Raw genomic sequence first — 21,745 nt, 5'->3', positions numbered from 1 at the left:
CAATTCCTTCAAACGCAAATACCTGATTCTCACCTCACCACCTCCCCAAGGCCTCCGACAAAAATGACGAAACCACAACCGCGCAAACCCGGCGCACCAATACCAAACTCCCAATTTCGAGTACCCCAAATTCCTTCAAAACCGAAAGTGCCAGAGCCTCCAGCAGAACCCCTAGGTCCAGCACTCGTAATACCAAGGCGCCGCCCGATCTTCAAATCAAGCCTCTTATCCAACCTCCGCCAACGGTTCGCAAGCCTCCCCTCCCCGGTCCGCCGAACATGTCGCACCCTCAGCTGGTTAGCACCCGTCATTCCAATTGGCCTCTTCTTCCCTGAACATGTCATGCAAGTGATGTGGGTGCGCGGGCCGTCAATGACACCCTACCTCAATGAGGACTATGATCAAATGCAAACGAAGAGTGACATGGTTTTGGTGAATATGTGGCCTTGGGGTGGGCTACTACCTTTCCGACATGAGAGGAAGCTGGAACGGGGGACAGTCGTGACTTTCCGGTCAGTATTGCCTTTTCCTCTCTTCTCTTATTCCTATATTATTTCCTGCAACAGCGACTCGCTATGAAAGAAACCAAACTAACATATACCCTTCCAATTAGATCCCCAGCAAATCCCTCCCATATTGCCATCAAGCGCATAATCGCCCTACCTGGCGACCGCGTCACAACCCGCGAACCATGTCTGAAGGGGGCACAGATCGTGCCATGGAACCATGTCTGGCTAGAAGGTGATGCAGAGGATCCGCACAAGACGCTGGATAGTAATACGTATGGGCCCGTCAGTCTCAGTCTGGTTACTGGGAAGGTCTTTGCCGTTCTGGGGCCGCGGATGCGATGGTTGAACGCGTCCGATTGGGAGGGAGAGAGTGGGGGTGATGCGGATGTGAACAGTCGGGTTGAGAAGCATCGGCAGAGTGTTCGGGATCGGGTTGTCAAGAATGCTGTTGAGGTTGAGCAGCCTTTCTTGAATTGATAGCTTGGGATGGAACTAGTAGTGGTGGTCCTGTTGCATTGTGTATAGACTAGTTTTTTTATAGCGGTTGCGGTGGATTTGAGCTTGTACATATATTTAGATGTCTGTGGATATCATGGTATTACTATTATAAGTAATGAGCACTGTGCTATCGGTATTCGTATGAGCAATTGCGAATAAGCAAGAATGCAGAAATGTCAGCGCTGAAAACAGTTTTCAAGGAGAGACAAGTCGTATATCCTCGTGCTTCTCCTCCTGGAGACGATCAATTTCCGAAGAAATGCTCATAACCCAGCGATCCTTCTCGACACGACTACGCGCTTTGAACACAATCGTGCGGCCATGCTTTCCGAGTGTGGAGACATGTCGAATGGATCGTTTCGCTTTGCCCTGTACTCCCGTTTCCTGAGCGCGGAAATAGCTCTTCTTCAGAGGCTGCCAGATAACAAAGGTGATAGCGGTATCTTCGTCGTGACTTGTGAAGGTATCTGAGTCGAGGTAAACCCGAGGGAGAGCATGAAGTCCCGGATTGTTGCTGTCGAATGTCTGATTGCCGTATAACAAGTCATCTTCGGTGAGAAGACCGGAATAGATATAGCAATCCGCTAGTTCAATGGTTGATTGGAGCTCTTCATGGATGTGTGGTATTTCGGTACCATTTCGGTGACGCAGCGTGCTTGAGAAGATTATCAGTTTACCCGCTGTGAGAATGACATGGCACTGGTTGAAAGTCGCGCGGCGTCGGGGCTTGCGATAGAGTAGTCCAGCCATCTATGATTCTTAGCATTGTGTTTGATGTATTGTTGTTTCCCAGCTGTAACTCACCTTGATAGTCCGACAGCCGGAAAGCAGACACATATTGTGCAAATGTGGAGATGCCTCAGCTTTCTTCACTTCCCATTTCTTCGCAAACTGCCCAACAACCGACTCCATAGCTTCATCGATTTCCAAAAGCTTGAGATTGCGCCGTCGGACTGACTGCAACTCCGCTGCATCGGTTGCGCAACGCAAACGCCAGTATTTGACCAAAGCATCGAGCCGTTTGACCCATTCGTCCCGACTAGCGGCATCATATGCCTGGAGTCGGATGACAAGACCATTGTCCAGAACCATTTCAAAGGTTTTATCGTCGTTGAACTCTTGTGTGGCACCATCGTCCTGTCGTGAGTCCGTCACCTGTTGGTCGTAATCAACCGAAGGTCCATGATCAATGTTGGTGTCAGCAGGACTGCTACCGCGCTTGATATTGCGAACTTCCTGCACCTGACACATATCAATATAACCATCCGCATGGCCAATGTTGTGGACATTCCTTTGCACGTGTGCAAAGGCCTCCTCATCGTGTCTTTTTATGAACTCTTTATTGCCGTTGGACAGCCAAGCGATACGGCCGTCTTCAAGAGGATATGGATTCACATCCCACGAGAGCGGTATCTCATCGAGGATTTGACGTGCAGATGGCACAGTTCCATCTTGCGGCGGAGCTTGTGATGGGGAAAACTTTGGGGGCGGTGGTGGCCATGCCTTGGCTGGTCGGCAGAAGAAGAGGAAATGATCCTGGGTGAAGAAATACAGCCGCTTGAAGAACATCCTGTTCATTCTTTGGTGAACGCCCTTTTGGGAGGTGAGACGAACGAGGAAACCCTCAATAGGTGCAGGTTCCTCCTGCCTCACACCGTTCTGTCTGACTGCAGTTGAGTAGTGATGTCTCGGTCGTAACTCAAGCTCATGTGATGACTGCATGGCGATGGTACCAAACATCTTTTCTTCGTTGACACCAAACACCCACTCCAATCGATCATATCGTTTCCAAGCAAGACCCATCTTCTCAGTCTTAGTCCAAGCCTTCAATACCTCAGCCCATTCAGAACGACCTTCGAGCATGTTCAAGCATTCTCTGATGATGCTCTGAGCAACAAATTTCTCATCTAACGCCGCATGCTCTTCACAGGTATCTGTTTTTCGACCAGATCCAAGCTGAGTGAACGGGTTTTTGAAGATGAGCGAGACACCCAAATCAGGAACGTTGATAGGGAGTGACGTTGGACGTCGCCAGCCAAGCACTTGGCGAATAAAAGTATACCACTCGGCAGAGTGAGCAGCAGACTTCGGTCGGATAATATAGATTTTGGTGCCACGTCTGCAAGGGCTCCAGATCACAATGGTTTTATCAAGAGGAGAGTAAAGGTTAACACGAGTATTCTTGTGGTTGAGTCGTATCTCGTAATAAGGTGGCGTTTTGCTATTCGGTCGTTGCACATCAGGAATGACACGAGTGCGATACATTTGCAGGGCAAATGGCGCATGTTCTGCGCAGCTTTTTCGACATACAACGAGAAACTCTCGCCACTTGTCCACAGTGCGGGTTTCCATGCGCAGGCTGTCATTCTCGGAGTAATCGGCGGGAAGTCTGCCTTGCATGGTTTCCTCCACGCAGACCAGCATCTTTTCCGCCTTGACAATCTCTCCATCTTGTACCTTTCGCCGACGGGGCCGATTGGCCGAAATAGTGCCCTGTGTCTTTGCAATTCGGGAACGAATCCGTTGCTGCTTGTGCTTGATGTTGTCATCCAGGTTGAGTTTTGCCATTCTCTTGGTAAACATGCGCTGTGGCACGTCTCTGATGCCATTTTCGCCTAGTTCATCATCCTCATCTTGAGGATCGTGGTCATGGTGTCGGAGCGTTGCGCGAGATATACCAGAGCTCTTACTTTTCTGCTTTCCCTTGTCCTTGTATCTACTTCTCAACAACTGTGTCGTTGAGTCGGCCTCACTGGCACCCGTAGATAAATTTGGAGTAAGGGGGCTAGCAGAAATTTGGCTCCTCAGGGGTGTGTTTTGTGAGCCATACGACGTTGAGCGCTGACCAATTGTTAATCTGTTGGGCTGCAGAGTAGATGAGGAATCCTCTGTATTGACAGAAAGCCCAGTATATGCAGTGTACCCTGTGTTTGCAGAGCTTGACATCTCTTCTCTGGCCGTGACAAATGAAGACGAAGCAACATCGTTGTCGTAAACATCAGTGTCCCTTGGTCTTGCTTTGGGCGTGCTGTCGGTATCTTCCGTTTCATTCCCGCTATCCTCTTCGCCGTTTCTTCCGGTTTCAGTGGCATTCCCATCATCACTGTGCTCATTTTCCGCATCGACTCCCCATAGGGGATCGTCACCACTAGCTTCGGCCGTGGGGTGAGTGAGGGTCCGAAGTTCCCTTTCAGGTTCACTTGTAGCTTCTTCGACTTCAATCTCCTCTTCTTGCTCCGCTGCAGCCCTAGCAGATGAACTTGTAAGTGTCAAAGCCACCTCCTCGTCCAGGTCAGGTAGCGCTGGCTCAGCCTGTGGGTCCTGTTCGCTGTAATGGGTCGCAACTGGGCCGGCAGAAAACGAAATAGCTTGTGACGTATAATTTCTGAGCCTTAGTCGAGACTTGTACCACGACTTTCGATGGCCTTGAAGCCAGCCTTCAGGAATTGGTCCGACGAAAAAACGCCGGTGGGTCATATGCAGATGGTTGGCAGAGGCATGACGCTATCCATAAAGGTCAGCTCATAACATGATTCAATTTGCGGGGGAGGTATACATACCAGCTGTTGATCTGTATAGGACCCAGCCTGCAAACCATGATAGTGCTCATGACTTGGCAAGCGTGGGTCAGGTCCTGGCGACCCGTCGGCCTGATCCGGTGGAGTGCTCATGGCAATCTCTTACCCGCGTGGACCAAAGGGGCAGGAAATATGTGCAAGTTCAACCAAAGCATAGGGGCAGGCAATGCAGGTCGATCAGGAACATGCTTTGAATTCACGATCGATCGAAATGCAACCCTTAGCGATGACGTCGTGATCAGAAGCTTGGCAGATTCTGCAAACAGAGCAAACATAACAATGGCGGTTTCACCGCCCTCATGTCACCCCACCTGGCATTGGCTTGCGTGTCACCAGCGGTGAAGGACATCTCCTTATTGTTCTCGCTTTCTCGTCTTTGTGTTTCAATTTGAATTTTCTCTGCAAAAATGGCTGCTATTCCTGCTGATCAGACATGGTTTGACACCATCAAGAAGTCCTTCGCTGATGTCCCTATCGGTGCGGAGGATGGTATCTCCACCACCGAGTTCCTCGAAGCTGCCGAGTCCTTGGTGACTCTCTTTGGTATGTGCTGTATCACTGCATGAAGCTTCTGAAACTAATGCAGGACCCCTCCCAGATGTTCTCGGCTCCGCCGCTTTCACCCCTGTTAAGAGTGACTTGCAGGGCAACATCGAGGTTGGTCCCCATCTATGACAAACGGGTGTCAACATCTTCTAACCCTTTTCCAGAAAGTTCGCACTCGCCAATTGGCCGCCCCTGCCGAGTCCGAGACATTGCAGGCCCTTGTCGTGAATGAATTGAAGACTGGCAAGCACACTGCCACTGAAGGTCTTATCTGGTTGGTCCGGTAAGTTTACACGAAGTCAATCGCGACACAGCATGCAAGAAGCGCATATTGCATATCCTATATTTGAATGAACAATGGACTGATTGGTCTCCTCTACAGTGGTCTTGACTTTACCGCCCAAGCCCTCCGTCACAACATCAACAACGCCGACTCTGAGCTCTCCAAGTCTTTCCGTGAAGCTTACGGCGAGACCCTCAAGCCCCACCACTCCTGGGTCATCAAGCCTATCTTCAGTGCTGCCATGTCTGCTACCCCATACCGGAAGGACTTCTATGTCAAGCTTGGTCAGGACCAGCCCAAGGTCAACGCCGAGTTAGCCAAGGAGGTCGCTGCCCTGGAGAAGGTGGTCGCTATCCTGAAGGCCTTCCAGGAGACCCCCGCCGCCAAGTGGAAGTAAGCATGCCCTGGAGGCATCTCCATTAAATCATGGTGCTTGGAGCAACTTGATATGTAAATATGCGATCTGGTTTCGAACACGCGAGTTTTCAATTCTGATGTAGCGAATTCGCAATCATTCTAGCTGCTATACAAATATACCTAAACTTGCATTTGCATGACAACACTAGAGTCGATGTCAATCCCCAAGTAGGACTATTCTATCGTATGCATAAGAACGCGAGTCAGGTGATGCACCATCCACGACTGCCCAGCCAGCCACTCAACTTTTAACCTACGGTGCACACTCCACCCCGTTCTAACGTCGGTACATGCGAATTGACAGATCCCACTCGATTCTGTATTCGTGAAATTCTGTGAAATATCAATGTACAGGAAACCGCATTACAAGCTTTCATACCCATACAGTCGGGGCATACAGATACAGGCATCCAGGCCTAGAGTCGGGGATCAGACCCTTGCATAGAGCCCCATGGTCTCGTATCGTGATCCATGGTAGCAAATATGCTCAAAGAGTTCTAGAAGAACCTGTACTAAGAATAACCAAGGAATAGCCGAGATTATATTGAAGCTAATCTCAATCTTTGAAAGTGTTCTCCCCAGACCCGCAATGTGGGTATGCAGATGTGTAAGTTTCTTGTCTCCAGTTCATCTACGTATGCCCGTCGATTTGCAGGACTTATGTACAGTATTTGTGTATACTGTCGCATAGCATTATCCAACGAGTCTATGGCGCATAAACTAGACCTCCCCTATCCTGTCATGAATTTGCCGTTAGACGAACCACGTACTCGCCAGTGGGGCCACAAAAGAGTCAAGTAATTTCCGGCTTGTCCACAGTCTTGCAGATCCCACCTTTGCATGCTTCTCCGCTGATCGGCTCTCATCAAGTCTCAATTCATGCTTAAGGAGATAGATGGACAGCGATCTCGATACTCGATGCTAGTATCGAGATCCGATTCCATCTTGACCGCCCTACAGTATCTTCTTGCCTAGGTAGCATGTGCACCACTCGACAGTCGCCAAATGTTGCCTCTCGGGGCACAATTAATCTCCGTGGCTTGCCTACGGAAGGCAAAACTAGACAGGAACCCCCCTGGGCCAACTTCAGAGCGATTGACAGCAACGGTCTCCTTATTCAGACAAGACCCGGCACTAAAACCTTGACGGCCTTGATTGTGCCCAAAACTTCTCTCCACTAATCGATCTTGATTCGCCGATATCAAGTGGAGTTGGCCAAGAAACCGCATGTCCGCATATCTGCCAAATCTTCTTTCATAGGTAGCCGACTCGAACCGGAGGACTGAGCGTATGTCAGTCAGGGACCGTATGGTTGCCTCCATTGACACATGCATACAGTACACGGATGTGGCAAAGACACACCACCCTAGTTATTAGACTATTGAAATATTTCCTTTCTTTTGCCAACCTTCCTCTCCACCTTGGTAAACTCCAATGTAACTGTATCCTCCTCCTAGATTCGGTAGAGTCTCCACAGGAATCGCGGCTGGAAAGCCCACAGACAGAGCCATTGTTGCAGATGCACGGCTGCTAACCGATTTAAGGCTTACTAGCCTCATCCTTGCATGTCAACCATGCCCTGGGGTTCCCAGCCCAGAGTTTCTGACTTGAAAACACGGAGACCATCGCCGCTATAGCCCCTTCTCTTGGCGGTTCTCGCCACGAGATGAAATGCTTGGCTTGGGGATGAGTTTTCTTCTTTTTTATTTTGATGTTGATCGCTTTTTCTCTTCTTCCTGCCCTGGTTCTTCTTGGCAACCGCTGTGAGCAGGGATATAGGTCATGAATTACTGAGTCTTTTGGATTGTCATTATGTTGCCCTTGCATGGTCGCAGTGAGTCCATCTTTATCGTGACCACTACCTTTCTGGGGATCTCCTTTATTGCCGTATGCCTGCGATGTTTCGTGCGGCTGAGGATCGTCAAGGCCTTTGGCTGGGATGACACGTTTATGGTGTGCGCCATGGTATGTCCCAATGACTCGTTGGAGTGAAATCAATTGCTGAATGGATGTATAGTTGCTCAACATCCTCTTTGCCGTAAGTGGTATCACTGGGGCGTTGTATGGAATTGGCCAACGAACTCCGGTCCTTGTGGAGAGAAAGACAATGGAAACAGCAATGTTTGTACGTGAATAGCAATGCGCAATGGAAGCAATGCAACTCGGATACTAACACCGTCTGAAGTGGTGGTGGCTCGGTCAGACCAGCTATGTATGGACATGCGCACTGGCGAAGATCTCAATCGCATTAGCCCTGCTCCGCCTTACGGTCGCCAAACTGCATAAACTCATCCTATGGGGGGTCATCTCCGTCACATGTACCATTGGCCTGGTGTTTTGGTTCATGTTGACATTGCAATGCCAACCGGTATCATTCTTCTGGCAGCGGGTTCGTCTCAGCCTTGATCCTCACGCCAATGTCTCCGGGACCTGCATGAACCTCGACAGCATCATCGCCATCGCCTATGTCTACAGTGTCACTGCGACGCTCTGTGATCTGACCCTGGGTCTTTTGCCAATCGCTTTGGTTTGGAACTTGCAGATGAACTGGCGGACCAAGGCCGCCCTGGCTGGTATTCTTGGAATGGGCTGCGTGTATGTATCCGATACGCTGGGGGCAGGCTGAATTTTGATACTGACCCTTTTCAATCTAGTGCAAGTGCAGCAGTCATCATTCGCATTCCCTTCCTGCACGATTACAAAGACGAGGACTTTCTCTGTAAGTATCCAACCGTTCAACACCCTCAACTCCATTTCAAAGACATGTCATACTAACAATCTACAACAGACGCAACAGCCCAAATCTCAATTTGGTCCAACGTCGAGGCAAGTCTCGGAATCGCAGCCGGCAGCCTCGTAACCCTTCGCCCATTATTCCGCTGGTTCCGCGACCCCAGCTCCGCCGGCGGTAGCAAAAGCAAAAGCAAGCGTACAGGTGGCAGTGTGCCCCTGACCAGCGTCAACGCCATTCGCTCTGACCCATCTGGACCACAATACTGGCGCCCAGACGTCGAAGACGAATCGCACACGGCGATTGCAACGGTCCACACCTCAAATGAGGGTAGCAGGACTAGTAGCACAGAGGACCTGAATCCGAAACATAGCGGTACTTTTTTCCAGGGGGTCAACGTGCAGAAGACGTTTTATGTTTCCGCTGATGATGCCTCTCGATGAGGTGCAAATGGGTTTTCGAGGGGGGTTAACGGGTTTCTTTGTACTATATATTCTTGTTCCTTGTGAAGGCAATGAGGCTCATATGTATCAAATTCATTTTAATGACAATTTCCTTATCGTTTCATTCTCTTTTGTAATTATTATGCTTGTGCCTAAATATCTGAATCCCGGTTCTCTGTACTAGACCCTACTGTGGAAGTTACAAGTATATTAAAAACCTCCAGAGCCAATGGCCAGACCTAGTCTGATGCATAGATAATGCATGCATCTGCCAGGTTCACTGCAGGATGCAGGTCGACCAAGCCACCATGCAAGCTAACCAGCCTACCCTTGTCTTTCGATCAATTTTAGTTTATAGGGCATAAAATGCGGGCCGTCTTCAACAGCCCGGCCGGGCTAGCTCAATCGGTAGAGCGTAAGACTCTTAATCTTAAGGCTGCGGGTTCGACCCCCGCGTTCGGCTATTCCTAAAACACCGTCCTCGAGTGAGCGTTTCTTTTTTTGCTTTTTGCTCTTTTTTTATATCCCTCGGAACTGTTTTTGTCAATCAATATCGGTCAATATCTAGTGAGAGAAATAGACTGAATAAAGCTATATCGGTGATTAGTTTTCATTTTTACTTTTGGAAACCATCAACATTGGTTGTACGAGGTAGGTGTTCGCCGATAAATATATATTTCGACACCTTTGGATAGTAAGAACACATGAATAAGCCTGCATCATAAATAGGCAACTAAGCATAAATTGAAACTATGAACAATCACAAATTATATAGAAAAAAGAACATTGACTGCCTAAATAAACCAACGCCCGATGCTATGCATGTATCATCAAGGAAAGGTGCCCAAACGCTAGCTAAGCACTGACACAAAATCAGAGAACAAACAAGTTTCGAGGATGGGACCGCAGAGACGCGAAATAAAATGTGCAAGACGCGTGCAAATAGAATCAAGATATTCCACCCTGACTTTAAGGATACAATCAAGTACCCGATTGCAAGGTCCCCGTGTAGACTCCTTCAAAATCAAGACCTGCGAGTATACCACTGACACGATCGATCTCACGACTCAGATCTTCAACATTGACAGCCAGACTACTGACCTCATCGAATTTGCGCCGCCGATTAGCATCGGCAATCATTTCTGACACAAAGAACTTTTGTTCTTCTAGTACAATGAGTCGATCTCGAAGTGATTTCTCTTCTGCTTCGAGGGCTGAGATAGCACTGCTAGTCTCGCTGGCTAGACTGCTGTTGCTACCACTCGCGGCAACGCTGTTGTATTTGATAGAGGCAAGGGCAGAATCCGGTGGTCGGGTATTGGATGTAGAGCCATTGACCGGGGTGCTCGGAGAGCTCGTCCGGCTGGGTATCCTGTCCGACGCTGGGGTAGCGTGTTTGAGGATCTTGGGGAGGGTTTTCAAGGGCAGCATGTGGAGATGAAGGAAGTTGCTGGCCTGCTGGTAAATGGCTTTCTGTAGCCGTTGTTGGGTAGGTGAGTTAGTTGGCATATCACGTATGCGTCGAGCTGCAACATCGTATTGTGCAAAGGAGTCGATGAGTCGCTTGCGCACTTTGGATGCATCTGCTATCTGGGCGGATGATGGTGGTCGCCTTGGATCTTGTAAAGAGGTCAACAGTTTCTGGAATCGAGGTAGATGAAGTCGGATGCCCCTTTCGAACTGGATCAAATTCTCATAGGCTCTAATCTCCGCTGGCTTGCGAGTGCTGTCCGCCTTGAAGTCGCGGCGATCGAATAATGTTGCTTTACAATCCTTGCAAAGTCGTACATCAATGTTGATGAGGTTGTTGGGAGAGGCTTTTTCGGAGGAAGCTGTGGCCTCTGTAAGAAATTAGACCCTGGCCACAATGAGTACACGGCTGGAACTTACGAGGAGCAATGCTCAATGCCACCTCACTGGAGCATTCCGTATTTTGGTCACCACAGACGACTCGTCCACAAGTTCTGCAATGATGCCTGCGAAAAGTGTAGCCAGAGAAGTCCTGCTGGCAGAATGGACACCGTGGAACACTTGCATCGTCTTGCCAACTGACAATTGTCTGTTCTAACTCTTTCCGTTGATCACTCTGCCAAGCAAGAGACCACAGTTTAGTCGCACTGGAGTGTATTTGATCCGGCGGCAAACTAGCCAAGAGCTGGGTGAGGCGGGTCAGTCGTTTCTCGAGTCGAGAGATCTCCAAGAAGTCTTTATCCACTGTTTGCTTTCTTATGGATTTGAAGGCATCCGTCAGGTTTCTCGTAGCTCCTACTTTTTGTAAGCCTGGTGCTAACTCGGAACAGGATGCTACTCACCATTATGGTCATTATAACCCTCTCTTGATTTGTAGCAAGTTTCACAAACCCGTGCCCATATGCCTCGAACAGGTTCATGATGCGCGGCCCGCGAGAGCTTCATTTGATACATCGTGTGTTCCTCACAAAAGAGCTTTCCACAACTCCGGCAATTTACGCATCCGTTGGTGGCATTTAAGCGTTGTCCACATGACGGCTCCAGACACTCATCATAGATGCAGCTTTGCTGCCAGTGGTCCTTTGAGATAAGATCTTCCGGATCCAGTGGTCTCGGGGGCTCGGGCGATGCTGCGTGAGTTGCAAGCGGTCGAGTGACGAGAGGCGCATTCTGGTTTTCGTTTGATTCGAATACATCCAAGCCCTTCAACTTTTGGTTGAGGACCGCCAGGGGTTGGAACTTCCTCGCCTTCTCCATTTGCACCTTGAACCAATCCTTGACTTCATCTTGCCGGTCGTCTTCCAAATTCTGGTGGATATCATCGAGGTGTCTATCCACGTGTTAATCATATATGCAGGCGGTTGTGAGAGAGGAGTGAATGAGTCGATACCTGTTCAGCTGGAGCAAAGTCATCTAAGAGTTGTCAGCGGGGTTCAACTTCGCATCTAGCGGCGCACAAGGTGAGAATGAGCATACCATCTCCTCACTGCAGATCGGACAGGAGAGCTGAGCCCCCGGAGCAGCCGGAGCCGCAGAGATTGAGGTATCACCATTCTCTATTGAAATGCGAGAAGTGAGATCCTGGGTTTCGGACGAAAACTGCGACGCAGACGTCTGTGAACTGAGGGAAATGCTACTGGCGGTCGGCGAGAGCACCCTTGGCTTCGGCTGCGGGGACGGAGCTGATGCGAGCGCGCTCGGGTTGCCCAGAACACGACCTCCGCCCAGCGTCCTCCGCGACATGATCACGGGGGCATGAGAAGCTGAAGAAGAAGCAGCTTCAAGACCTCATTTGGGTTGGACAGTAGGGGGGGGGGAAGGACTAAGTTAGTTGGAGAAAGTGCCAGATATGATGCGGTGGAGTCAGCCTTGCATGTTCTGGCCTGAGGCGACGAATGCCAAGGCTGTGGTTTGATGCGATGAAAGGCGATGGGCTTGGACAGCGATGATTGGGTTAGGGGTTTCTTTGCTGCTGGATATTACATTACCCTGGACTAATGGGACTAATTGGACTAATGGGACTAATTGGACTAATTGGACCAATTGGTTTAGTTGGGCTCATTGGGCTTAGCTGTCAAAGTGGATGTTCAGGGGCGTACCTCGGCATGTCCCTTTTATACTTCTCTCTACGTTATGGAGTATAGGCTTCAGTTATAGGCTTCAAGCACTTCTCTCATGGTGATCATTATAATCCTGATGTTTACACTCGAACTTAACATCGCGCTAAAACATGGAATCAACAGTCTAAATGGAATTTTTTTTCTGGTTTGAACATTTTGAATCTTTTTTTCTTGGGCCCCCCAAAGCCAACTAGACTCTTTCATCTGTGTCTGCTTTTCCAGTGATCAGACATAAACGTCATTTTTCATAGTCCCGGTGGTAACTAGTCCCAGTATTGGGATTATCGTATTCTTTGTGGACACGAGCCGATCCATCCTCGTACCGATCAACATCACGATGTCGAAAGGTGCCATGTTGATCAACGCGCTCTCGGTGATGTCTCCGACCCGCCGGAGTACGGTAATCTAGATGTTGATCATATGCACCGGTATTGGGATCATATGTTGTGGCACCGTAGCCGATGTCGTGGTTGTCGTATGTCGAGCCAGTCGGATCTGCACCGAAACCCACGGCTCCATAGCCCGTTGCACCATAGCTTTCATAGCCCGAGGGCTCATAGTCTCCGAGTGTATCATACATGGATGAGGTTGTATCGTATCTTGTGTCTGGTGCGTTGTATGCATCGTAGGTCGTGGACCATGTGTCTCCGTATTGGTCGGTCATGTTGAACGATTTGTCCGAAGAAATGATTCTATGTTGAGAACTTGGAGTATACTAAAATTGTGGAAGCAGGTGATGTTTTAATTTACGCTCTCTTTCATCTCCTTCATATATGTTCTTTGTGGCGTGGGATATCACGTCTATGATCCTGCTCTGACATCAGTCGGGCGACTTCCCACGTAGCCAACGGAGGCAAAGTGAATTGTTGGGGACTAAATTCATAATAGAGCCAGGTCTGGAAGGCAATTTGATTGCTGGAATGCCCCGACACGCTTGGTCATAGAATGTTGCCCCGGAAAGGGAAGAGAATCATCAAGAGTTCGTCTTTCTGAACCTCCCGTAAACGGGTGACTAGATACGGTATATACCGCAAAATGCCTTTGCCTTTCTGTTTTAGTGCTCTCTACCTTTTGATCTCGGAGTAGAATTGAACCCCTGAACACTTTGGCTAGCCCAATCTGGCAACATGCAGGCCATAGATCTCCTATCAGTGAAGACGCGAATCACAACCTTTGGCACGGATTGCTGGGATGCTAATTTGATTACAGGTCAGACTGCAGTGATAAGAGTGTCTTAAATTATATGTAAGAGGATACAAATAGTTCCTTCAAACAGGTTCAATTCCTTGGACTGTGTTTGATCCAAGATCTGGAAATTCAAATGGCTGTAAGGATCGATCCTAGAGGGAAGTGAATCTGTCACAGTATCAAGGGTTTGTGATCATTGGTAGTATCGTAGCTAGGAACTTTTCTCGCAGACTTAATGGCCCCCTAATGTGCTGATAACAGCTCTCGATCAACTCATACCCAGTGGATCAAGGTCTACACGACGATCAGAATAGAACATTGCACATCAGATGTTAGAATTATACTATGTTTTACAGCCTTGAGTCATGGTCAAGCCCTGTGGCCACCTATCCCCATTTACATTTAGCTATCCCGACCCAGAGGCGCCAAAGAATCAGATAGGAACTCAGTGGCGTTCATCAGGTCTGTACTGCCGTAGACAACCCTTCGGCGATGTCCAGGCGCGCCTCCCGCACGCTGGGTGGGTGCACCATCACCACCTTGCTGGCCACTCGTTCGGTGAACCCAGTCTTGCAAGTTGCCGTACTCATCCATGCTTCCACCGCCGACAGTGAAGACGATGGCTTCGCTGAAGGCTTGGCGGCGCTGGCCGAAGCTGGCACCGGTACCAGGACCTGCGCCCATGCCACCAGGCATCTGCGTGTTACGAGACGCAGACGCAGGAGGCATAGCACCACGAGCGTTTGCGCTTCTGGGGTCAAAGTAGAGGTAGTTTTCGGTCTTTGCAATGGCAGAGCTTGAAGCTGCGGTTGGATCCATGATAGACTCGGTGATCTTTGTCACAGTTAGGTCCTTATTGGCTGGTAGGAAGTTCTTCACTCCTGAAATCAGGGAATCAAAGTTGGCACCGAGAGAACCCGAGGTAATGCGATCTGTAAGGCGGTTTGAAAGTGATGAGAACCCACGGAACAGGTCCGAGGATTGCTGTTCTGGGGCGGCTGTGGTCATCATAGTCATCCGAGTAATTTCGCGCACCTGCTTGACATAGGCAAGGGAAGAAACATCAGGAACGCCAGCCTTGGTCAGTGCCTCTTCAAATTGAGTCATCTCCGAGCGGCTGAGCTCGATCTCAGTACTCAGGAACCAGATTACAAACAAGCGCAGCTTGTCCAATGGTTCACTTCCTTTAGAGCCATCATTGATCAGCTCCAAGATTTGCGCCTTCGATTGCTTTGTAATGTTCTCCTCTAACTCGAAGAAGTTATCCAGCTGACGGTCTTTGATGCCCTTGAGAAGGGCAGTGGCAATGTTCATGTGCATGTCAAGAACAGCCTTGCGTTCTCTCAACTCCGGAAGCAATGTAATAGCGGCCTTAAGATGTTGTGCTGAGGCGCTGGTATCATTTTGCAGATCCTCAATCGAAGAAGCACCGGTCTTCTTCGTAATTTCAGTTGCATCCTCCTTGTACCGCGTAAGCTCAGCATCAATATCTTCAGCCACCTGTGGGAACGGAACTCCGGCATTGCGCTGCCAGAAGAAATCGTTACTATTAATGTCGTAAGACTTCTTAGTTGACAAGCCCGAGCCAGATTCATCCGCGTCCAATGTAATCCGGTTCAAACGCATCTGAAGAACATCCTGCACCAGTGACTGGTATGTCCACGAATGAGAGAGCATTGGAACAAGGTCAACATTTCGGTCCATGATGATCAACACTGGCCGAGCTGAAGGCACACCGGGGAGAGCCTGTTGATTCCCAGAGAAGAGGTTGTCTTTGGAGTTGAGAATGTGGTCTCGCAACTTCCGATCCAGCTTTGTCGCAATCAATTCCGCGGCGCCGCCCTTCGGGCACCGGATAATGGGAATGGTGCCTGCCCCGTCAGTCAGATAGGCCAATGACCGGAACTCGAATGTGCTTACCCATTGTCACACTAACGCTGAACAGTCCACCAACCACATTGTCTACAATCGCATCCAGCTCTTCATCACTTGTCTTTCCGCTATTGATTTTGTAGTATGCATCGTTGCCAAGCCCTAAGCTAAATAGATCGGGCTCCGCCACAACAAAGTTTAGATATTGATCGAAGACCTGCGCAATGTGTTCGGAAGCACCAGAGGTCACTATTTGAGAAGCGAAATCCTCAAGAAGTGGCCGCGGAACGGACGATAGGAAGTTCACGTAGGCAGGGGAGTAGAGTCCATGGGAAAGATCGTGGGTAATTGCTTGAATGTTGGCGGGGGTTGGCTCCACAAAGTAGACAACTGGAACATCGGGAATTGGGTATCTTTGAGAGTGGAGGTTTCTAAGAGTTGCTCCTAGTTAGCCATGAGGTCGTATCAGGGGATCAGGTGGCCGCACAGATGAATGGTAATACCCCATGCGCGGAGGTCATTGACCCGTAGGACACTGCTAATGACATCTCTGCCCATGTTATCAAACACCAAGACCTTCCAAATAGGGTCGCCATCCTCATTCAAGATCGGAGTGGAGTGTGAAATAAGACCGCCAGCAGATTGGTCAATCGTGTTGTCATCATTAGATTGCGGGTCATGGTTGAGATTCAGTAATTTTTGAATTGATGCTTCAAGGCAGTTGTCAGTAAAGGCTATGCTGGCAAGAGTCCAGCTTGCGTCACTTACCGACCTGTCGGTCCCGGAGAGACATTGGTTGTGAGGCCATGATAATAGCTGGCAGGGCTGGGTGGGATAGGGGGATTGTCTAAGCCAGAGATTCAAAGCATGTACCGCTTGCGCAAGGAGAGATTTGAGATATGCGCGCAACCCCTGCAAAATGATGACTGTTGACACTCTTCAACCTCTCCCCTCCCCCGGAGCTAGATCACATGTCGGGATTCTGCCACATAACGTGACTTCCCACAGCGGTCAACCCATTACGGTACTGTAAACGGCTAACCGCCCTGACGACAGCTTTTCTCCCTTTTCACACCTTTAACCATCAACACCTTCCCCCGTTCCCTTCTTTTCTTCGTAAAACGAATGGCTATCTAGAGTGGTCCTTCGTATGAGAGCCTTACTCTTTTCTGATACTCAGTCTTTCCAGAGACAAAACATAGCAGAAAGGCAGAGATCTTCTGCAGGGAGTGCACAGAGTGCACAGAGTGCCAGGAAAAGATACCAAGTCAAGGAAAGGACACAGGGCAGAAGAGGCTCCTGGAGATCCTGAGATTCTGTGGACCGTCTCACTAGACTTGTATTCGCAACTGCGGAGTCAATAAGCTGCAAGGCCAAGAACGACACAGTGACTCGCAGTACTGGGGAATAAAATTGATGCCTGAGGCACCATAAATCGAAAGCACTTTGTTTTCTTTCTAAGGTACGACAGTACTCAAATCTGAAGATATTCAATATTCTAGGCGTATCAAGTGAATTGCCGCGTCTAATTCTTCAACTCTTCAGACAGCTTCCCTCCGCATAACTTCACTCGGAAGCAAACTTACTCCGGTCGCCGTCCTCTTTTTCGTCCGATTCCCAAAGGCGGTGACAACAGGCGGTGAACTTCATATCGGATTTACACGTGACTACGTGATACTCCATAGTTAAGCTTAAACTCTTGAGTGCTCTCTCCATCATGGAGCAATCCGCTCATCTGCAGGGGTTGCCTCAGGGCAATGAGCAAGACGCACTGCCTCCAGGCTACTGGGATACCCTTGATGCCATGTATCCGACCCCTGATGCGCAACTCCAGCAACAACACACCCAAGCTCAGCATGGTTCCATATCACAAAACACACTGGGAATTGGTTGGGATCATCCGGTGTTTCAGGACCAGAGAGAGCTTGCTCCCCGACCTGAACAAAATCATGGCATATATACCTCAATGCATGAGCCTTGGCAAGCGGAGACTCCTCTTCAACAGTCACGAAGTTACGGAGGCCATGCCCAATTTGACCAACCGCCAGCTCCCCAGTACGCAGGGCAGATTAATTTCGACAGTCGTCCCCTGAATGCATCAGAGTCATCTGCCTTTCCGTCCTACTCTTTCCAACCGGGTTACTTCCCCCACACCAACAGATGCCCATCTCAGACACGTTCACGACCGCTCCTTCCAGGCAGCGATTGCAGCCACAACAATACACTTTGCCCCAAGGCTTCACTCAGGAGATGATGGTAAGTGCCGCTGTTACTCTGTGTCATTGTAAGATCTAACTCGAAGCAGTCCAACACGATTGACCTCACCAACGATTACCCTGAATCAGATCCCAACGTCACCATCAACCCGCAGTTTCTGAACCCCACACAAGCACCTGGCCAGCAGCCTCCTTTGGCAAATGGTATTGTTTATGGTCTCCCCCCGCAATTTCAAAGACCATCAAATGAGCAGTAAGTTCATACCTCTAGCGCAAACTACGAGAAAAAATGACTAAGTTTTATTCAAGGGACCGGCAGTTTAACTATTACCAGCATGGTCTCCAAGTCCAACCGCAGCTTGGACCAGCTTCCCAAATGCCGGCCACAGGTATGTATAGTGCAGTTGAGATCCCTTTGATCGGCTGCTAACCCATTTTAGGTCTACCAGTGCCAGACGTGATCATAAATACGAAGAAGGGACCTGCTAAGAAACTACAACCGAAAACCAAGGGCACAAAGAAAACCCACTCAAAGTCAGAAAGTGAAAGTTCGGATGAATCAGACCTTGAGATCGAAGCTCCAGATGAGCCTTTCCCATTACCCCCTATTCGACCGACAGACCCGTTGGCTGCGGCCCAATATGATACAGTGCTAGCAGTTTGGTCCCCACGAAACAAGTGGCCAGGCCCCGAAAAGGTGAAGAATGCGCTAGTGGCCTTCAAAGATGTCGTCAAGGCGCTTCGAGATGCATGGAAGGAACAGGTCCAGGCGATGAAAACGGCTGAGAACCAAGGCGATAATAATAAAGCTACCAAGCTAAAAGAACAGGTCATCTCTCAGCGTCGGATAATGGACAACATTGCAACGACAACATTAGAAATGGGTCACCCCGTCATTGTTGATAAGTACGTTTTCCTCCCCCCCTTCCCTGCACCTCACCTTTCCTTCTCTGGCTGTGGCTATTTGAACCCGCAGAGCATTGCTCCGTATGTTTTTCTATCCTGAAATTAAACCCAATCGCATTGTCATGGCTAGTATCAAGGGCTATCGCTCTGTTCGCCAGCAAGGCATGATCTTATATGGGCTGGATGAACATAGGCAAATATGCAGACCCAGAGTGCAAGCTGTCACTTTCAGATAGGCTATAGGACGCCATCTGAGATCTGAGAGACTTATCTAGAAAAGAGCTTGTGCTTTTTCCTTATTGGCAACATCAATTATTGGTATAATTGGACCAGACTAATTGTGATACCTATGTAGGCTGGGAGAGCACCCCATGGTTGTGGCAGCTCTATATTCCTTCTTGGTCGACCGTTTCCAGGCTGCAGACTTTGCAGGAACCCTGACCATCAATTTGCTCAAGGTAAGTCTTATTATTCTCAGGTCTTATTGCGAATCTGGTTGCTAACACTTCTAGCTCTTTGCACGCTTCTCCACCATGACAGAAGACATGCTGCAGAAAACAAACCTTTCCAAATTACTGCCTAAGTTCTTGAAGAAAGGCGTACCGCAAGTCAAGGATCTTACCCAGAAGATTCTGGACAATGCCATCGCCTCCACCAAGCGTAAACAAGAAAATGACAAACCTCCCAAAGAAGATGTCAAAAGTGTTGAAAAGCCTGATCCAGCTGGAATTAAACGCCCTCGCGAGGCAGACGGAAGTCTGCAGGCTGGAACAAAAAGAATGGCGACTGCAAACAAAGATGCGTCAAAAATAGCTGTAGGCAATGGCTCCAAGGGAGCTCCAGCTAAGGCTGTTCCTGCGCGCCCCAAAGCCAACATTGTGGCACCTAAGCCAATCAGTCTGTTTGGTGCATTGGGCTCGGCATCCAAGAGGCCTGGAACTACCAATGCAGAGAGGGCAGCAGCAGCCGCAGCAGCCAAAATAGCGTATGTATCAGACTATCCTCGAGTCACAACCTTGCTAACTTTGGCATAGTCCTCCTCCTCCCAAAGAGAAGTCGCCGCCTCCAAAACCCGCATTCTCCTTCGGTGATTTAATGGCAGATCTCAACAAACCCAAAGAAGCACCAGCCCCCAAACCAGCTGAAGATCAGCCACCCGAGACCGAAGAGGAACGGAGTAAGAGACTGCGTAAGGAAGAACGCCGCAAGTTGCGTGTGACCTGGAAGCCCGATGATTCTCTTACCGAGGTTCGACTCTTCACCCACGACCCCGACGAGGAACTGGGCCCTGGTGATGGATCTACTCGTGGATTGGGAGATACCAAGGGTGAAGGTAGTGTGCTCAAGCTTCATAAAGATATGGATGAACTTGAAGAAGACGACCTTGGTGGTATGCACGAGACCGTCTTCCAAGAATACACTGGCCTATCAGGTGAGTCGTCTCTTTAATCTTTTTTTCCCAGTCAATTCTAATCATTATAGGCATCGATTTCGACTTTGAGGAGCCGAAAGATCAGAGCTTCATTAAGCGTGGTGGTCCATTGCTTCCAACAAGCCCCGAGAAGGAGGCCCAGGAGCACCGAGAATCCACGACACTCATGGTCTTCTATACCTCTCCTGCAGAAATGCCTGCATCCGCCAAGGAGCCACCTACCCCGGACTCCGACGAGGCCGTCACCGATGAAGTGCCTTTTGGAGAGGTTCCTGACCATGTCAAGGTATGTACTTACGTTGCCTCGCAATACTTCATTGCTGACACGGTGCAGGCTCGCGAGGAACGATATTACTCATACATCAACCCCAAGCCTGTGGCCACACAACCGCCACAGCAAGCTAATCCGGCTGCTCCTGGCCATGACTTTTCCAACTTGTTCAACATCATCCAGAGTGTATCTGGACAGGCACAACCAACTCCGCCTGTCGCAGCCCCGCCTGTCGCGATGCCCGGTTATGAGCAAGCAGTCAATATGTTTGTTCAACAGCAACAGCACCAGCACCAGCCACAGCCCCAAATGCCGGTTCTCCCGCAGATGCCTGCCGGTGGTCTCCAAGGGGTTGATTTCAATCAGATCTTAAACGTTATGAAACAATTTACTCCCCAGGGTCAATCACAGCCAGGCATGGCACCTAATCTTGGCGCCATGTTCCCGCCATTCGGCGGTCAATTTCCCCCAGGCAATGACTATGATGATGAGCGAAAACGAGGGCGCGATGCGCCGCAGCATGACGGTGAATTTGACACTCAATGGAGTCGCTCGAAGCGTACTCGGGTTACTGATAAGCCTGTATGTATCCTTTCGTCACCCTTGAATGACCATTGCTAACATTTCATCATCAGTACAAGGTTGGACTCGTTGCTTGCAAATTCTGGGCCGATGGCAAGTGTCGCAAAGGTGACAACTGTACTTTCCGCCACGATACCCAGTGAGCCCATCATATAATTTCTTTTCAACTGATACCCTCGTTGTTCAATTTCTACAGGGGCACTCTTTGTCCTTTCTGCCCTTCTTCTTCTATGCATTATTACCTGATTTTCCTTGTTATTCTGGGTCATGTATATGCATTTTCTCAACTAGAACTTCTCTGGTTGGCGTTTACCACATGGGGTGCGTTTCATGGTCGGGAGGGCATATATTGTGCTTTGATATTCCCTCACACGTTGCATATTTCCTCCGAGCGAAGGCGTATTTCTCTGTTAATTTTTTGCCTTGATGCATTTTCCGTGGGAGTGACTCATGTGTCAAAAGGGCAAACATGTACAATTAGGATAGCGCTATTGTCTAAGCCACTTCGAAGTTCCTTTAAAGCTCCCTTGAAGCTCTTTCAGAACTCAGAATCCAAATTTTAAGCAAAATCTCCTCTCATCTCTCAACCGAAGGGATCGGCCCTAATCCCCCAACCTCTGTGGCGCAGCATATACGGGCTGAATCCTGTCACTGCACACCCGATGAACCGTAAACACCTCAAC

At 49.3% G+C, this 21,745-nt stretch overlaps 8 protein-coding genes across 8 annotated transcripts; 4 read left to right on the top strand and 4 right to left on the bottom strand.

Moving 5' to 3' along the window:
* Positions 1 to 63: 63 nt before the first annotated feature.
* On the top strand, positions 64 to 986 carry N7511_011003 (putative mitochondrial inner membrane protease subunit Imp2; the record flags this gene model as incomplete). Its single annotated transcript, XM_057133380.1, has 2 exons — positions 64 to 512; positions 614 to 986. The coding sequence occupies 2 exons, from the start codon at positions 64 to 66 to the stop codon at positions 984 to 986; spliced, it is 822 nt and encodes a 273-aa protein (XP_056981368.1).
* A 216-nt stretch (positions 987 to 1,202) lies between these two features.
* N7511_011002 (sporulation-specific 71 family protein) lies at positions 1,203 to 4,678 on the bottom strand (the record flags this gene model as incomplete). Its single annotated transcript, XM_057133379.1, has 3 exons — positions 1,203 to 1,757; positions 1,812 to 4,511; positions 4,568 to 4,678. 3 exons carry the CDS (start codon positions 4,676 to 4,678, stop codon positions 1,203 to 1,205), a joined length of 3,366 nt encoding a protein of 1,121 aa, XP_056981367.1.
* Positions 4,679 to 4,992: 314 nt separating this feature from the next.
* N7511_011001 (GLTP domain-containing protein) lies at positions 4,993 to 5,811 on the top strand (the record flags this gene model as incomplete). Its single annotated transcript, XM_057133378.1, has 4 exons — positions 4,993 to 5,128; positions 5,184 to 5,242; positions 5,296 to 5,414; positions 5,514 to 5,811. 4 exons carry the CDS (start codon positions 4,993 to 4,995, stop codon positions 5,809 to 5,811), a joined length of 612 nt encoding a protein of 203 aa, XP_056981366.1.
* Positions 5,812 to 7,643: 1,832 nt separating this feature from the next.
* Positions 7,644 to 9,005, top strand: N7511_011000 (uncharacterized protein; the record flags this gene model as incomplete). Its single annotated transcript, XM_057133377.1, has 5 exons — positions 7,644 to 7,796; positions 7,849 to 7,956; positions 8,017 to 8,426; positions 8,486 to 8,550; positions 8,620 to 9,005. The coding sequence occupies 5 exons, from the start codon at positions 7,644 to 7,646 to the stop codon at positions 9,003 to 9,005; spliced, it is 1,122 nt and encodes a 373-aa protein (XP_056981365.1).
* Positions 9,006 to 9,986: 981 nt separating this feature from the next.
* N7511_010999 (uncharacterized protein) lies at positions 9,987 to 12,218 on the bottom strand (the record flags this gene model as incomplete). The annotated part of the gene is made up of 5 exons (XM_057133376.1): positions 9,987 to 10,846; positions 10,896 to 11,270; positions 11,318 to 11,805; positions 11,866 to 11,888; positions 11,952 to 12,218. 5 exons carry the CDS (start codon positions 12,216 to 12,218, stop codon positions 9,987 to 9,989), a joined length of 2,013 nt encoding a protein of 670 aa, XP_056981364.1.
* Positions 12,219 to 12,833: 615 nt separating this feature from the next.
* N7511_010998 (uncharacterized protein) lies at positions 12,834 to 13,259 on the bottom strand (the record flags this gene model as incomplete). Its single annotated transcript, XM_057133375.1, has 1 exon — positions 12,834 to 13,259. The coding sequence occupies one exon, from the start codon at positions 13,257 to 13,259 to the stop codon at positions 12,834 to 12,836; it is 426 nt and encodes a 141-aa protein (XP_056981363.1).
* Positions 13,260 to 14,185: 926 nt separating this feature from the next.
* sly1 (syntaxin-binding protein) lies at positions 14,186 to 16,502 on the bottom strand (the record flags this gene model as incomplete). The annotated part of the gene is made up of 4 exons (XM_057133374.1): positions 14,186 to 15,654; positions 15,704 to 16,086; positions 16,143 to 16,365; positions 16,424 to 16,502. Coding segments are annotated over 4 exons (2,154 nt in total), but the record flags the coding sequence as incomplete, so codon positions are not given.
* An 870-nt stretch (positions 16,503 to 17,372) lies between these two features.
* On the top strand, positions 17,373 to 21,205 carry N7511_010996 (uncharacterized protein; the record flags this gene model as incomplete). Its single annotated transcript, XM_057133373.1, has 11 exons — positions 17,373 to 17,710; positions 17,758 to 17,911; positions 17,961 to 18,124; positions 18,181 to 18,260; positions 18,312 to 18,858; positions 19,133 to 19,235; positions 19,290 to 19,762; positions 19,812 to 20,209; positions 20,260 to 20,495; positions 20,544 to 21,062; positions 21,116 to 21,205. The coding sequence occupies 11 exons, from the start codon at positions 17,373 to 17,375 to the stop codon at positions 21,203 to 21,205; spliced, it is 3,102 nt and encodes a 1,033-aa protein (XP_056981361.1).
* Between the last annotated feature and the right edge of the window lie 540 nt (positions 21,206 to 21,745).

The sequence above is a fragment of the Penicillium nucicola genome, assembly GCF_028828085.1.
Source record: "Penicillium nucicola strain IBT 29836 chromosome Unknown utg000010l, whole genome shotgun sequence".
NCBI lineage: Eukaryota > Fungi > Ascomycota > Eurotiomycetes > Eurotiales > Aspergillaceae > Penicillium > Penicillium nucicola.
The sequence above is the reverse complement of the archived record's forward strand: the minus strand, read 5'-3'. Positions and strand labels throughout refer to the sequence as shown.